The sequence below is a fragment of the Fukomys damarensis genome, unplaced genomic scaffold (assembly GCF_012274545.1).
Source record: "Fukomys damarensis isolate Sample0158 unplaced genomic scaffold, DMR_v1.0_HiC HiC_scaffold_34, whole genome shotgun sequence".
In the NCBI taxonomy this organism is placed as follows: domain Eukaryota; kingdom Metazoa; phylum Chordata; class Mammalia; order Rodentia; family Bathyergidae; genus Fukomys; species Fukomys damarensis.
This window is the reverse complement of record NW_022900946.1, coordinates 16,489,271-16,502,944: the sequence shown is the minus strand read 5'-3', so window position 1 is coordinate 16,502,944 and position 13,674 is coordinate 16,489,271. Positions and strand designations below refer to the sequence as shown.

The 13,674-nt window shown below is 45.1% G+C and overlaps 1 protein-coding gene across 14 annotated transcripts in view; it reads left to right on the top strand.

The window, feature by feature from the left end:
* Rbfox1 (RNA binding fox-1 homolog 1) overlaps positions 1-13,674 on the top strand; it is a 1,859,632-nt gene that overhangs the window by 1,686,678 nt on the left and 159,280 nt on the right. For 13 of the 14 annotated variants that reach the window (XM_019210635.2, XM_019210636.2, XM_010644147.2 and 10 more), the window contains one exon: positions 11,568-11,810. In XM_019210635.2, the coding sequence (XP_019066180.1) occupies positions 11,568-11,810 (243 nt within the window). Of the gene's footprint in view, positions 1-4,428; positions 4,685-11,567; positions 11,811-13,674 lie in introns of those variants that run through there. The other variant, XM_010644152.2, reaches the window with a different exon arrangement.

The following is a 13,674-nucleotide window of genomic DNA, read 5'->3' as shown; positions in this document are numbered from 1 at the left end:
TTTATTTCCATTTTTTCATTTTCTCATATTTTTTTTCTTTTCCATTATTACCTTTCCCCTACCCTTCCCACTTTCCCTACACCTTTAGCCCTTTTCTTCCTATTTCACATTGTCAATTATCTAATTAGGATCTTATATACTATTATAGTTTTTCACACCAGAGAAACTATTTGGTATTTTACACATGTGTGACTTATCTATTTCACTTAGGAGTATATCCTCAATATGTATCCATTTTCTTATGAATGAATCTAATCTGTCATTCTTTATGGCTGAGTAGTATTCCATTTATAGAAAAACCACATCTTCTTTATCCAGTTTCCAACTTTATGGGCAAATGGTATGTTTCCAAGTTTTAGCTATTACACACTGTGCCACTATAAACATAGGTGCACATATATCACTGTGATATGATTCTTTTCATTCTTTTGGAAAGATACCCAGCAGAGGGATGGCTGAGTCAAAAGGAACCTCTAGTCCCAGCTCTTTGAGGTATCTCCATATTGATTTCCATAGTGGTTGCACCAGTCTGCACTCCCACCGACAATGGAGAAGGGTTCCTTTCTCCCCATTCTTTATATGAGATGCTTTCCCATAAGATAGGACAGTTAGGGGACTAAGTTCCCTGTGTGCATCTGCATAAGGTCACATTGGAACCCATCTCCAACTCTTTCAGAGTGTAGACCACGGGTAGGTGTGGTGGTGGATTCTTGTCATCTCTGTGGTCTAGAAGGCTGAGGCAGGAAAATCACAAGGCTGAGCCCAGCCTGAGCAACTGAGAAGCTTATCCAGTCTCAAATAAAAAAAATAGTTTAATTAAAAAATTTAAAAGGTTTGAGGATGTACTGTGAAGGTCCTGTATTCAATCCTCAGTGTTACAAAGAAAGAAAAATAGAACCAGAGGAGTTGGACAAATTTGGGTGCTGGTTTCATGAGTTTGTGCAAGTAAGTGCACCTCCCTTAGAAAAGAAGATAACATTATTTGTCATACTGAGTTCTTAAATGAGCTCCTAAAGGAAAAGCTTTTTGACTTTTGCATCCTCATGGCTTAGACAAATAATTGGTACTTAGCTTCTTTCTCAGTGGTAGGACCAACACCCACAAGTTAAAGGAGGAAAAGTTTATTGTAGTCCCCAGTTTGTATAAATTTTAGTCTATCGATTGGTTCCAGGGCAGGGCAGTATGGCAGAGAGGCAGGGCAGAGGGGCATTCATGGTGTGGCAGGCAGGATGAAAAAAATACCCTTTTCTTCCTTCCCTTTTTATACCATCCAGGCTACAAGCCTATTGGTTACTGCCACCCACACCCACGGTGGGTCTTCTTTCTTCAGTAAGTCTAACGCCTATACCTACAACCAGAACTATGCTAAGAACATCAGTATCACATGAGGCAGTCACTTCAAAAAGCCCTATCTATGACTGCATGAGGCTTTGGGGAACATCTATGTACTATAAACCGTAACAGGTACACAGTTGGTACTCAGAATAACATTTCTTACGATCATCGTCACCACCATTATCAATGCTATCACCACACTACCATCATCATCCCTGCCTGCCTGAGTATGGATTTGATAACAGGAATTCTCCAATAAGATGAGGAAGAGGAAGTGGGAGGAGTAGGGGGAAAGAAAGAAGGGAATGGAATTAATATGAGAAAATGAAAAATTGGAAACAAAGTCTTTGTAAAGAGGGAGGGCAGGAACATGGGGAAAAAATAACCAAGATGGATTATGGAAAGGTGCAAATTTTCAACGAGGAATGTCATTATATCGTACACCCTAAATGTACCAAAGTAATTATTTTTTGGAAAAGATTATTAAGTCACAATTCTGGTTCTTCTGCTTACTAATGCATTATTTGGAAATATTTTCTACTTGTTTGGCACTTCACCTTTCTCATTTGTATCATAGCAGTTGTTAGCATTGCAGTGCTTGACATGCAGCAGGTGAGTATCCTACACTGCTCATCTCCTGCTCTGTTCTGAAGGTGCAAAACTTTTCTGGACTGGAAGGGACCGACTTCTTCCCTTGACGAGACATGTGTGCTTAAGGACTGTGTAATAAGACCTACTCCTACAGGGTTTCTCCCTAAAGATTCATGAGAATCTCTGGCAATTGGAATATGCACTATTTATACTATTTATACTCTGTGAACCAGGGAACTGGGGCACAGGGTCATCAGATGACTTGTTCATGGTCCCATCCGTATGCTCTTGACTCGTCCATATTCGACTCTAATACTAGGGTTACAGAGTTAGTAAAAGGTTAGATGGGAAAAAACAATCTTAGAAATCACCTACCCTACTATTTTTTCCTTTTACTTATTTTAACCACAACCCATAACAGACTTTACGTTGCAAAGCAATTTACTCATACAAATGTTTCATAACACAACACTATAGTATTTTTTCCCCATGTGGTGTAGTTGATTTCACTTAAAGAGTCATAGTGTATAATGACCTGCTACATGGATTTCACAACCTTTGTGGGGGACATGTACAGGGTGAAAAACACACTGAGATCCTGGGGTAGATTCTGATCATAGGCAGAAGCCTGGTACTTGACTTTTTAAAAAATCTCCAAGTAACTGGTAGCAAAGGATCAGTGTCCTGTTACCTGGATAAAGGAATGACATCCTCTCACCTAGCCGACTGTTTCTGAGAGACCCTTCTCTGTGTAGGTGGTTTTGTTGGGTTAGTTATTCCTTCGAATTCTCATCATTATTCCTCAGAACATCTGTGCTCCTCACTGAGGAATTTCTCCATCTTGTCCTCATCCACTGGTCCCAGGTTGAAAGGCAAAAGTTGGGTTCTGTAGTTATTGTGAAGACCAGGACCTCTTGACTCTCAAAGATGGCACTGTCTTCACATGCTGAGCCGAGCCTGACAAGGACAAGCCTGGCCTTTTGGGGTCCAGGGCTTTAAGAAGGAAGCTGGCATCTATCCTTAGAGAACCTGAATAGCTTCAGGTTCTAACCTTAACTACCTGGTAGCACTGGGTTTATTTCCAGGATTTGACTGGAGATGAAAATCTACAGATAGAACAGATGCTATTTATCCAGATTTCCTTTCCAACTTTAGGGAGCTGGGAGATATATATATATATATATATATAGTCACCCAAGGGCTCCCTGAAATGATTCCTGCAAAACAGACCAACACAATGGTTGACTTCTTCCAGGCAGTCTCTTTGGTTCTTACCTCCTTCTTTCTGCTGTGATGTAATTACAACTTTAATCACTTCAGAAAGCCCATCCAGTCCCCTCGGTGTAGGAAGGTTTCTCTTCACAGCAGAGAGTCTCCTCCATAAATAGCTGTCCTGGGACCTTTGAAGGCACCTGGGACCTTTGAAACCTCCCCCTCAGTGAGCAAGAAAGACGTGAGCAAATAGAGATTGAAATTGTTTTGATGAAATTGTTTTGTCTCGTTGTTGTTGTTTTAATAATAAAGGAAGAACAACATATTTACAGCTTCATATAAAAGGACTGCTTTTTGGCTTGATGCTGGCTTTCATTGGGGAATTTTTTTGGGGGGGTTAGGAGATTTTTATCTTTTTTCACTGGGGGAGAAGGAAAAACAACAAACCAGGAAGAGGTAAACGTCCAAGGAAAGAAGAAAACAAGATCCCTGTACTTTTTCTTCGTAGTGTTTATCATCGCTGAGATTTTAAGGTCATTTGTGGGTTTCTTTATTGAATCCTTGCTGCCATACCCGACTCTAAAGGGCAAAGATGCTTTTGGATTCTCTGTGCTCTCTCATCGAAAGAGAACTGGTGAATCCATTTACTTAATGTGTACTATGATCCAGGCCCTGAGTGTGTTTTCTTTGTTGCAGTCTGATTTTTTCATTTGATCCTAATAATAACACCATCGATTCATTCTTTATTTTCTCCATTAACCAGAAGCAAATGCTAGAGCCCACAGTGGCAATTGTTGCATAAGCTCACCCAGCCAGTCTACTCAGGAGCTGGACTTCAAGAGCTTCTCTTTAATCATCAGATGAGTATTTTAAGACCAATTTACAATTAACCACCCAGCTTCATTAAAATATCATTCTCTCTGATCCTATCGCAGTATTTTTATTTTCAAATTCACCTATGGCCATTCCTTTACCTCTTTGCGCTTTCTTCTCTGCCCTCTCTCTTCCAGTGCTCCCCCCGCATTCCTCTCCTCTCTTAAAAGAATAAAATAGTAGGAAGCCCCCCGCCCCAGTGGGTTTTATAACTTTGCGTTCCATATATTTAGTTTAGTAATGAAAAATTCCAGCTCCAGGCGATGCATAGAATAGCATTTTTAATGTTTTTAAAGCAGCTATTAATGTAGCCCAGCGCTGTGTGTGCGTGCGTGCGCGCGTGTGTTTTCCCTCCTCTAAATAATCATCTGCTCAGTGGTGCTCTCTGAATCGAGAGCAGCAGCCAGAGGAGGAGCGAGCCGTGATTGATGGGCCGGGGCTCCCTCGCAGAAGGTCCCATCTGGGGTTGGTTTGGGGAGCCGTCAGATGTTGGGAGGGAGGTCAGCTGGGCGGCCTCGGCTCCCCCGCTTCCAACACCCGGATCCTGCTCACGGGGCCCAGCGCGCTCACCCTCGCTCCTAATCGAGGCTTGGTCTGGGCAGATGCTCTGTGGTGTGGGACTAGAACAGCTGCTGAGTTTATGGAGGAGAGAGGATGCACGATGGTGCCGCAGGTAATGTTTTTTTTTCCCATTTAATTTTTCACTAGACGTTGCGATTTGAAGGGGGCGAAGTCTTTCCTTGCGTTAAGTCTCTGCTTTGTGGAATACAGAGTTTGCATCTTTGAATCCCGCCCTGGGAAAGGAGAGGAGTTTTCAGGATGGGGAGAAGGGGTTCTGCTCTACGAGTGGAACCGAGCTGGTCTTAGAATCAGCAGGTTAATGGTGTCATTTTGCTTTTTTTCTTCTTTGTTCCAATACCCCTGGGGACATAATGCAGTTTAGCACATTTCAGCTCAGCACAAGAGGCTTTCTCTGAATATGCGCGATTTCTTGCCAGAGAAGTAAATCCGACCAGGCTACTAAAGTAAAGTAAACCAAACTGTCAGCAAGACTGAAAGCTGCAGGCAACCCCCCACCCATGGAGAGCTCCCTCCAGCACCTCCTTGCAGGAGGGGGTCGCCTTGCCAGTCGCTGCTTTCCTTGTCCGCGGCGTGGACGGATGTAATCAGCGGGCTTATTAGCTCCTGACAATCCCGGTGCACTTCTTCCTTATAAAGGTTGTGTTTAGTCCAGGAGAGGTTCTTTAGAGTAAGAAGCAGGCCAGGGACAAATGAATTCTAAGGGCCAAGAAGGAGGGAGGCTGCTCAAGAAGTTTCACTATGAAAGCTGGGGAAAACAGGAGCAGGCATGCCTTCAGGAAAAGGCTTGAATACTTTCAAGTCCACCTCGGTAGCTATGAAAACAGGCGTGTTTTCTCCTCACTGAAAAACCAGGCAGCTCCACCGAAAATAGTAGAGCATTCTGTGCTCTGCCGTGTAAAGTGTTTCTCCACTGAAATGTGGTTTGCATTCGATTTTTAAGCGAAAATATTCTTTCCAAGTCTGACTGGCTGTCGCCTTTTGTTCCCTTATTAGTTTCCTAAAACTTATTTGTTAAACCACTCTGGGCAGTGAATGGAGACGGGATGTCTGGAGAAATAAGGCTGCAACAACTCCATCTCCTGAGCCTGCTTCTGAGACAAAATTGAGGATGCAGGAGTTTTGTGGCCAAGGAGGTGCTGTGGGCATCAGAGGCACAGTGTTTGTGATGCAGGCAAACACAGCAGGCTAAATAGTCACATTACAGTGTTTGGCTGAAAGTAGCCACAATAGTCTGGCTACTTCATACTTCATTAAAATGTTTACATTGCAATGACCATTTTTTTTTTTCTTGAAAGCATTTGACGTTGGTGCATTTTAATAATCCTTTGGCTCTCAGGAACCAGAGGAAAGCTTCCCCACTGGGGCAGCTTGGGTAATGATGGGGTTTCACATCATCATGCTGGTTTTTGACTTGGTCTGATTGACTGAGGGGTTAGCATATGGGGACAAGGAAGTTTTTTCTACATTTATCCTCATAGACCTTTATTTCAAGCTTCTCAGTATTGCAGCAGCAAGCAATAGTGGCTTTTAAAACCTGAGATCCTGGCCACTTGCTGCCTACCCTTCCCCTTTTTGGGTATTTAGCAATGACCCAAGAAAGTGCTGGCACTGAGCATTGCATGTTAAGTTTTGCAGAAGCTCTTGAAACAGTTGCTTGGCGCTGTGGGGGACGCGTGTGAAGCGAGATTGCCCTCCTGCCTGTGGAGGGTGAACACCCAAAGCACCTTGTCTCTGCAACATCTGAACTTCTCCATCATCCATTTTACTTAGGGCATGGGAGGTTGGCATTGGAATAGAAGAAAGCAAAGAGCTCTGCAAATGAGGATGTGTCTATCCAGAATGCTCCCGATAATTTTGCCTGTCATTGTTACCAACAGATAGTTATCTTCCGTAAGATAACTAGCCAGGAGCCTCCTCCCATGGCTAGGATTTGTTATGAACAGGAGGGGGAAAGAGGTGTCCTTAACATTGATGTTTTTTTCCCAGAAAATATATTTTGGCCAAGCTAAGAATCCAGGAACGTCACTAGGGAGGGAACAATGAGATCTCTGAAGTCATTTGAAGGTGAAAAATAATTCCACAGAAAGTACAATGATCTTAATTAAATATTAGCTGTAATTAGTCTAAAGAGCAAATGTTGGGAATATTAATTAGGGTCTCTCAGGAAGGGCTGTCGGTGTTAATAAGTAACTGTAGGGGGTCCCACCAACATCTGTTTGAGAATTCCAGGTACAGGATGATGTCTAGAGCCTCAGGTGGAATGATGCTATCCAAAGGACTCTGAAGTCAGGCCTCAGGCTTGAGATGGGGCAGAGATTGCCCACGGTGCCACCCCACCTCTGGCCGAGGATGCATTACCTTTCTTAGCTGGAAAATAGAGTTGCTGGCTTCTGTGCACCAAATACTGTGGAGTCTGACTTCTACACAGTAAGAAGCACCATGTTATGTGTTAGAGAGAGGGATTTGGGAGCTAACCCTCCTCCCATGTGGTTCTCCTGCCAAGTGAGTGATGCCTAGGACCTCAATAAAAGTGGACATTGGTTCACCTCTTTCCTTCCCTAAGAAGGACTGTGGCTGGAACCTTCCATCATCATTTCCTGGTTCTGGGCTGAAGCGTCTTTGACTGCAAAGAAGAAGGAAAGCACACCAAGTAGGGTTCCTACTGTTAACATGTAGGACCTGTGGATAAACCTGTGTGGGAGGGGCCTGTCCTGTGCTCTCGATGCTACTCAGCATCATACCTGACCTCTTCCTGCTAGATGGTAAGAGCACATCTTCCCCAGTTGTGGGTAACAAAAATGTCTCTTGTCCTTACCTAATGTCCTCTGGGGAGCAGACATCACTCTTTAAGAATGCATGAGTATCTGGGCATGGTGGCACACACCAGTAATCCTTGCTTTCTGGACAGGAGACAAGAGGATTACAAGTTTGAGCCCAGTCTGGGCAAGATAGCTACTCAATAAGACCCTGTCTCAAAATAAAAATTCAAAAAGGGGTAGGGATATACCTCAGTGTAAAAAAAAAAAAACCCTGGATTTACTCTCCAGTACCCCCTCTCCAAAAAAAAAAAAAAAAAGAAAACTACATTGTATTGGTGTCAAGTAATGAGCACAATGTCTAGCATCCATCAGGCCAAGCCACTCAGCTTGTCTTTTGGCCAGAAATGAGAAGGAGCTGCCTTTGAAAGGGAGCATAGAATTCTGAGGCCATGGTAGACTCTCTCCTCATCCCACTTCCACTGAGTGTGGGGCCAAGGTGTACCTGTGCAAGTGTGATTACAAGTCAGGCAATTGGTGATGGGAAGACAGCTCCAGGCAAAATTCTGATGCACACTTTGTATCATCCTAAATGTTGCTCATCTCCATGACTGAGATCACCCTTCCTTCTTGCGGAGCCTACATTTCCTTCCTGTCTCTTCCTGCTTCCCTGGCAGCTTTATGTCCTACCAGACTGCCACGATATCTTCTTAGCTGATGTCCCTTTATCTAACAGTATTTTGCCATAGCCATTAGGAAACCTTTTCTGCATAAATCCAGAGGGTACCTAGTTTAGGCTTTGTGGGCCATGTCACAACTGTTCAGTTTTGCCATTGTATCATAAAACTATCCATAGAGAGTATATAAACAAATGGGCATGGTTTTGTCCCAATAAAACTTTATTTACAGATACAAGCAGGGGGCCATATTTGTCAAGTCCTTCTCCCTTCTCCCTTCTGCTGCCAGCTTCAGCTGCAAGAGCTCAGAGTTCATTTTTCAAAGGTCCATTTGCTTAGCAATCCCTCCTGCTTTAGATTTTGCAGCTAACCCACTACAGGAGCCTGGGGATAGAGCAAGGAGTGGAGCCCAGTGCCCTGTTCTCAAGAAGCTCACAGACAAGGGAATGGATGGTGGCAGTGCTTGCTTGGGACTATGTGAGATGTGGCCACAGCTGTGCAGGAGCAGGGAGCAGAGACAGTGAACCTGGGATCCGAGGGTCAAGGAAGGCTGAGAGTAGAGCTCTTGATCTGGTACCTGAAAAAGAAAAGATTCCCAGGTGTGGCTGTAGGCAGGCTTTCTAAGCAGAAGGGGACAGACAGGGAGTGCGAAGATGTGGTCTTGGCAAGAAGGACCTCTTCCCTTCCAGCTTCAGGACAGTTCATCTCTCCCATGCAGAGTGCTTGCATCCCAGCAGGAGCCCATCCTCTTGGGCAAGCGCTGATGGGGTTACTTCTTCCCCAGATTTTCTTGCAGTGACAAAGGACCACCTGGTCATGTGCATCCCAGTGAAAGTATTGTCTCTCAAGGAGGAAGAGTGTCACCTTGGCCTTCCTGTCCCCAGTGTATCTATGATTCCATGCTCCCCCAGGTACCCAAACCTGGAGCTTTCACAAGTCTATCTTTCCATTTAGAGAGGAACCACTCAGAAATCGCAGAGGACAAAACTGGCCTGGATAGAAGCCAGCTGTGGCCCAGAGAATCCCTTTTGGAAGGTTTTCATGACCCCCATGTGTTTGGGGCTTCAAGTCAGCCACAGAGAAGTGGCTTCACTCTGTGATTTCTGTACACAAGAACATACTCCTTGAATAGCCTAAAGGAAAGAAAAAGATTGTAGTTTAGTTATGAAACAGCAGAGGATTTTTTTAATTAGTCAAAATCCTCTGGGTTGTAAGTAACGGAAAAATTAGCTTAAACAAAAGAAGACAAAGGATAAAATATTTCAGTTATGCAATATGAGTAAGTTCTGGAGAGTTAATACACAGCTTGAGGACGATAGTTAAAAATACCATATTTTGTACTTGAAATGTGCTAAGAGGATACATCTTAAATTAAATCATCTCACCACACACACACACACACACTAACTGTGCGATGAGAGATAAGTTAACTAGCTGAAATATGGTGATCTTGTAATAACGTATACATACATCAAAACATCAAGTGACACATTTTAAATGTATACAACTTTATGTTAATTATCTCTCAATAAAGCCGTTGAAAAATAGGACATTTACTCGTGTAACTAAAGCAAACAGGAGTGGTACTAATTCAGTGCAGCTGGATTCAAGACTTCAGATGATGTGCTAGGGACTGGGCTGATACGGTTCTGATGCTGGAGTCCTCCACCCCATCCACCTGTTTGTGGTCTCATCTGTAGGCAGGTCCTCTACTTGGGGCATTTCTTGGAAGTTCCAGGCTTGCATTATGCCAATCATAGTGGAAAGAAAACTTCTTTCCAAAGCCTGCATCAAAATCTCAGGGGGACTAGGACTTGTCATGCCAGCCTAACTCACTAAAGGCTCACTACATAAATGGCCAGAAACCAGAATCCCCAAGACTACAGCAGTAGAAACTTCTGATGGACAGGACACAGTCATGTGACAGCATTTAGCAGTAACCAGGGGCTGGGTTCAACCACCTGTGCACCAGGCAGGCTTAGTGGGAATGTCCCCCCAAGGGAGATCAGGGTGTTGTCTGGAAAGAAGCAGGGGTAGAGGGTGAGCTGTAATAATAGTAAAGGTCCTCTGTGTCTCTGTGATGGGTTTGTTGCTTTTGTTCAACTACCCAGCCTTAGCACAGGAAGACACCCCACCACCTCAGATTCCACAGGAAAATCTTAGAAAGGGGGCAAGGAATAAATAGGTGATCCTCCTTTGCCTTCAGTGGCATCCAGGGTTTGGAAAACTCAATCTGAAAGAGGAAGAAGCCTGATGAGAGTGCTTTCACTTGTAAAAGGTTTTATGTTCAGTTCTTTTCAGTGACCTCTTTAACATTCGAATGAGGGGTCCTCTCTAAACAATGTGACTACCCCCCCAGCAGCGTGTTTGTCAGAATCAACTCTGGAATGTTGTGGCAGCTACTTAGGAGACAGGAGCTGTCCTGTCACTTTTACCCTCCTGCCATTACAGGAGGGCTAAAGTCACATCTAATTGACCACAGACAATGGGAGAGGCTACTACTTGTTTTGCTTAATTGCTTGGCTTTTTTTCCTAACTTCTTCCTGCTTTGTATTTTCTAACTATGCAATGGCATCTCTTGAGACTGTGGAAAATTGGGAACACCGGGCTACCGTTTCTTTTTGCCTTCTGCATGAGTGTGTGTGTGTGTGTGTGTGTGTGTGTGCATGACTCTGAGTGTGGGAAGTGTGGTAGAGTTATGGGGGTGGAGGTGGAGGGAGAGAGATGTTTCTTGAAATGGAAACTTTTGAGTTCAGGGTAGTTTTTTTGTAATTCTTTTGACTTGACTGTAATTATCATACTGCATGTTTAGGCTATAACTGAAGGGCGAATTGTTATGTAATACTCTATGCTTATAAAAAAGTAAGACAGGGTTTCGAGGAGAATAGGCGTTGACTTATGGGGCTAAGTCCAACATTTTTCAGAAAAGGTTGAAGGGGGAATGTCACAGAGGGAGGACATCTTTGTCTAAATTAGGTCCCAAGTTTCCATCGGCTGCTCTCACCCACATCCGGTGTAGACAGGGGACCATTACAAGGACCCACCTCTCCCCTTATATGAGCCAAGTCACATAAAACTGAGTGAAGGCAAATGCTTGGGTGAATTGTCTCTCCTTTCAAGAACACATTCATTCAAATTAATCTCTCTTGGCACTTTACGTGTCAAATCCAAGCTCGCTGTCATGGTGGACAACTACATGCTCACCACTTCCAAAAGAGGAATAAAACAAGAAGCCTCCAGGGAAAAATCCAACCCAGTAGGGCACAGAGCCGCCCAGTCTCGGAACACCGGGCTGCAGGAGTTGGGGGAAGCGGCTTCGTTGTTCTGGGCCTCGGTTTCTCCATGTGTAAAAGGGGCTGCCTCATGGTTAGAATGTGCTCATAGCACGTGGAGAGGATTGCCTGGGATACGTCCACCTCAGGCTGGATCTTGAGGTGCCTGGAAAGTGGAAGGGAACTGGAGTTTCTGGGCTCTGCGAAAAGGTTCTGTTTGCAACTCATTCATGGTTTTCTCTCCCTCTCTCCCCTTTGCACTTTTTCAGGGTAATCAGGAAGCAGCGGCCGCCCCTGACACGATGGCTCAGCCTTACGCTTCGGCCCAGTTTGCTCCGCCTCAGAACGGCATCCCCGCGGAATACACGGCCCCTCATCCTCACCCCGCGCCAGAGTACACTGGCCAGACCACCGTCCCGGAGCACACGTTAAACTTGTACCCTCCAGCCCAGTCCCACTCCGAGCAGAGCGCCGCGGACACCAGTGCGCAGACCGTCTCCGGCACCGCCACAGTAAGTGGGCTCTGCTTGCAGAGCAAGACCAGCGCCTGGCGCACCCCTAAACCCAGGCACTCTGGAGAGCAGAGCAGCTCTAACCCCGCCTTACCATACCCGCTGTATCCTTTGCTGTTATTTAAAACAAAGTATTTTCCATGAGCCACATTTATTTTTCAAGGGAAGAACTTACCTACTTTCTGTTCGTCTATTTTTCTGTTCTTTGGTTTTAAGGGACTGGCGCTGTGGCTCAGGGCTAGGGTACTGTCTTGGGAAACTGGAGGTCCCAGGGTCCATCCTCAGAACTCAGGCTGTTGTAGTAGGTGGAACCTTATAGAGATATAATTGACGTATCATAAAATTCACCTATTTAGGGTATAAAATTCACTGATTTTTAGACTACTTAGAGTTGTGTGACCATGACCAGCGCCTGCTTTTGGAATATTTCCATTACCTTGAAACAAATCTCATGACTCTTTGCACTGCAGCCCTCTGACTCTTAGCAGAATGCATTGGGAACTTAGCCATGCTGTGCCTTTGTGTTCCTGATTTTGGGCTCTATTACCACAAGGTTGCGGGAACAGGGGAGGTAGAAGCGGAGAGGGCAACATGAGAGATTCTTGCTGGGCAGGAGAACTGTTCTGTATCTTAATGTTGGTGGATGCGGGAAAAAACAGAATCTGCTCGCATGCGGATGGATTCAGTAGATTAAAACCAAGGAAACACGCAAACCAAACAGTCTCACAGGCACAGAGAATTTTGTTCCACTTGAGAACATAGGATAGGCATCCTCTTCATCATCATAATGTTCTGCTTTCCAGAGCGTGCGCTACCCAGGAATTAATGTATCGCCAGGGTAGGAGAAAGCACTTGTAGGAGGCTATCTGCCCCAGCAGTCTGACTGGAGGAGTGTGCATTTCCAGTTAGGAGGGATGGAGAACTCGGCGGGGAATGTACTGGCTCATCCAGCATGAAGTCCAGGAGGAGGCTGACTTTGGACACAGCTTGGTTCCTGGCACACATCAGTCAGCTCCCAACACCAGCCCTGCTTCTGGCTTTGCTTCCTCGTGCTCCTGTCTGCTCTCTGACTCAGTCCCTCAAGGTCAGACTCTTGTCATCACCATCAGCAGGGCAATGCAGACTCTTAGATCAGTCCCCTGGTGGCCCCGGAGATGCCTCTTTCTCTGGCTTGTGAGCTGTCACCTTCAGCCAGTGCTGATGCTGAGATTGGGTGGGCCTCAGCTGTGAAGCCACCAAGAAGCTCCGCACTGTGGGCATGGCACAAGGACCACTTACCAGAAGCAGGTGTCAGCTGCCTGAAGGACTATTCCTCAAAGGCGCTGAGCGGCCAGCAGTAGAGGTAGAGTGACAGCCATGTGTACGGAGGGCTCTCGCTGCTGTGTTTGTCAAGCCCAGACAGTGAGGAGGACAAGGACAGTGTTTTGGAGTGGGAGTGTTCATAGCTGGTGGAGTTTGGAGGAAGAGGAGTCACTGAATGACAGACACATGAGTAGGGTATTCAGATTGAGAGTTGAAACAGGCAAGTGTGGTGCCTTGGAAACCCAGAGAGCGAAAACCTGGGGACTTTAGTGAAGCTGGCACTACAGACATCACTGAAGACCCAGGAAGGCACACTTTTGCTGGAGCAGAGGGGAGATGTGCCAGGGATTCAGGAGTGGAGGGATCAATGTATGGATTAGGGTAGATATTCATTGCCCATGACAAGCTCTTGGGGTGATGAGAAGAAAGATAGTAGTTTAGAAAAACAGTGGTCAGAGAAAGCTGTTTGCAGAGTAGCTTAATTAGATTGGCCGGTTTATACAATGAAAAAAGTACCTATGGAGATTGTGGAAGAACCGAAAACAAGAGATAGGAAGAGACA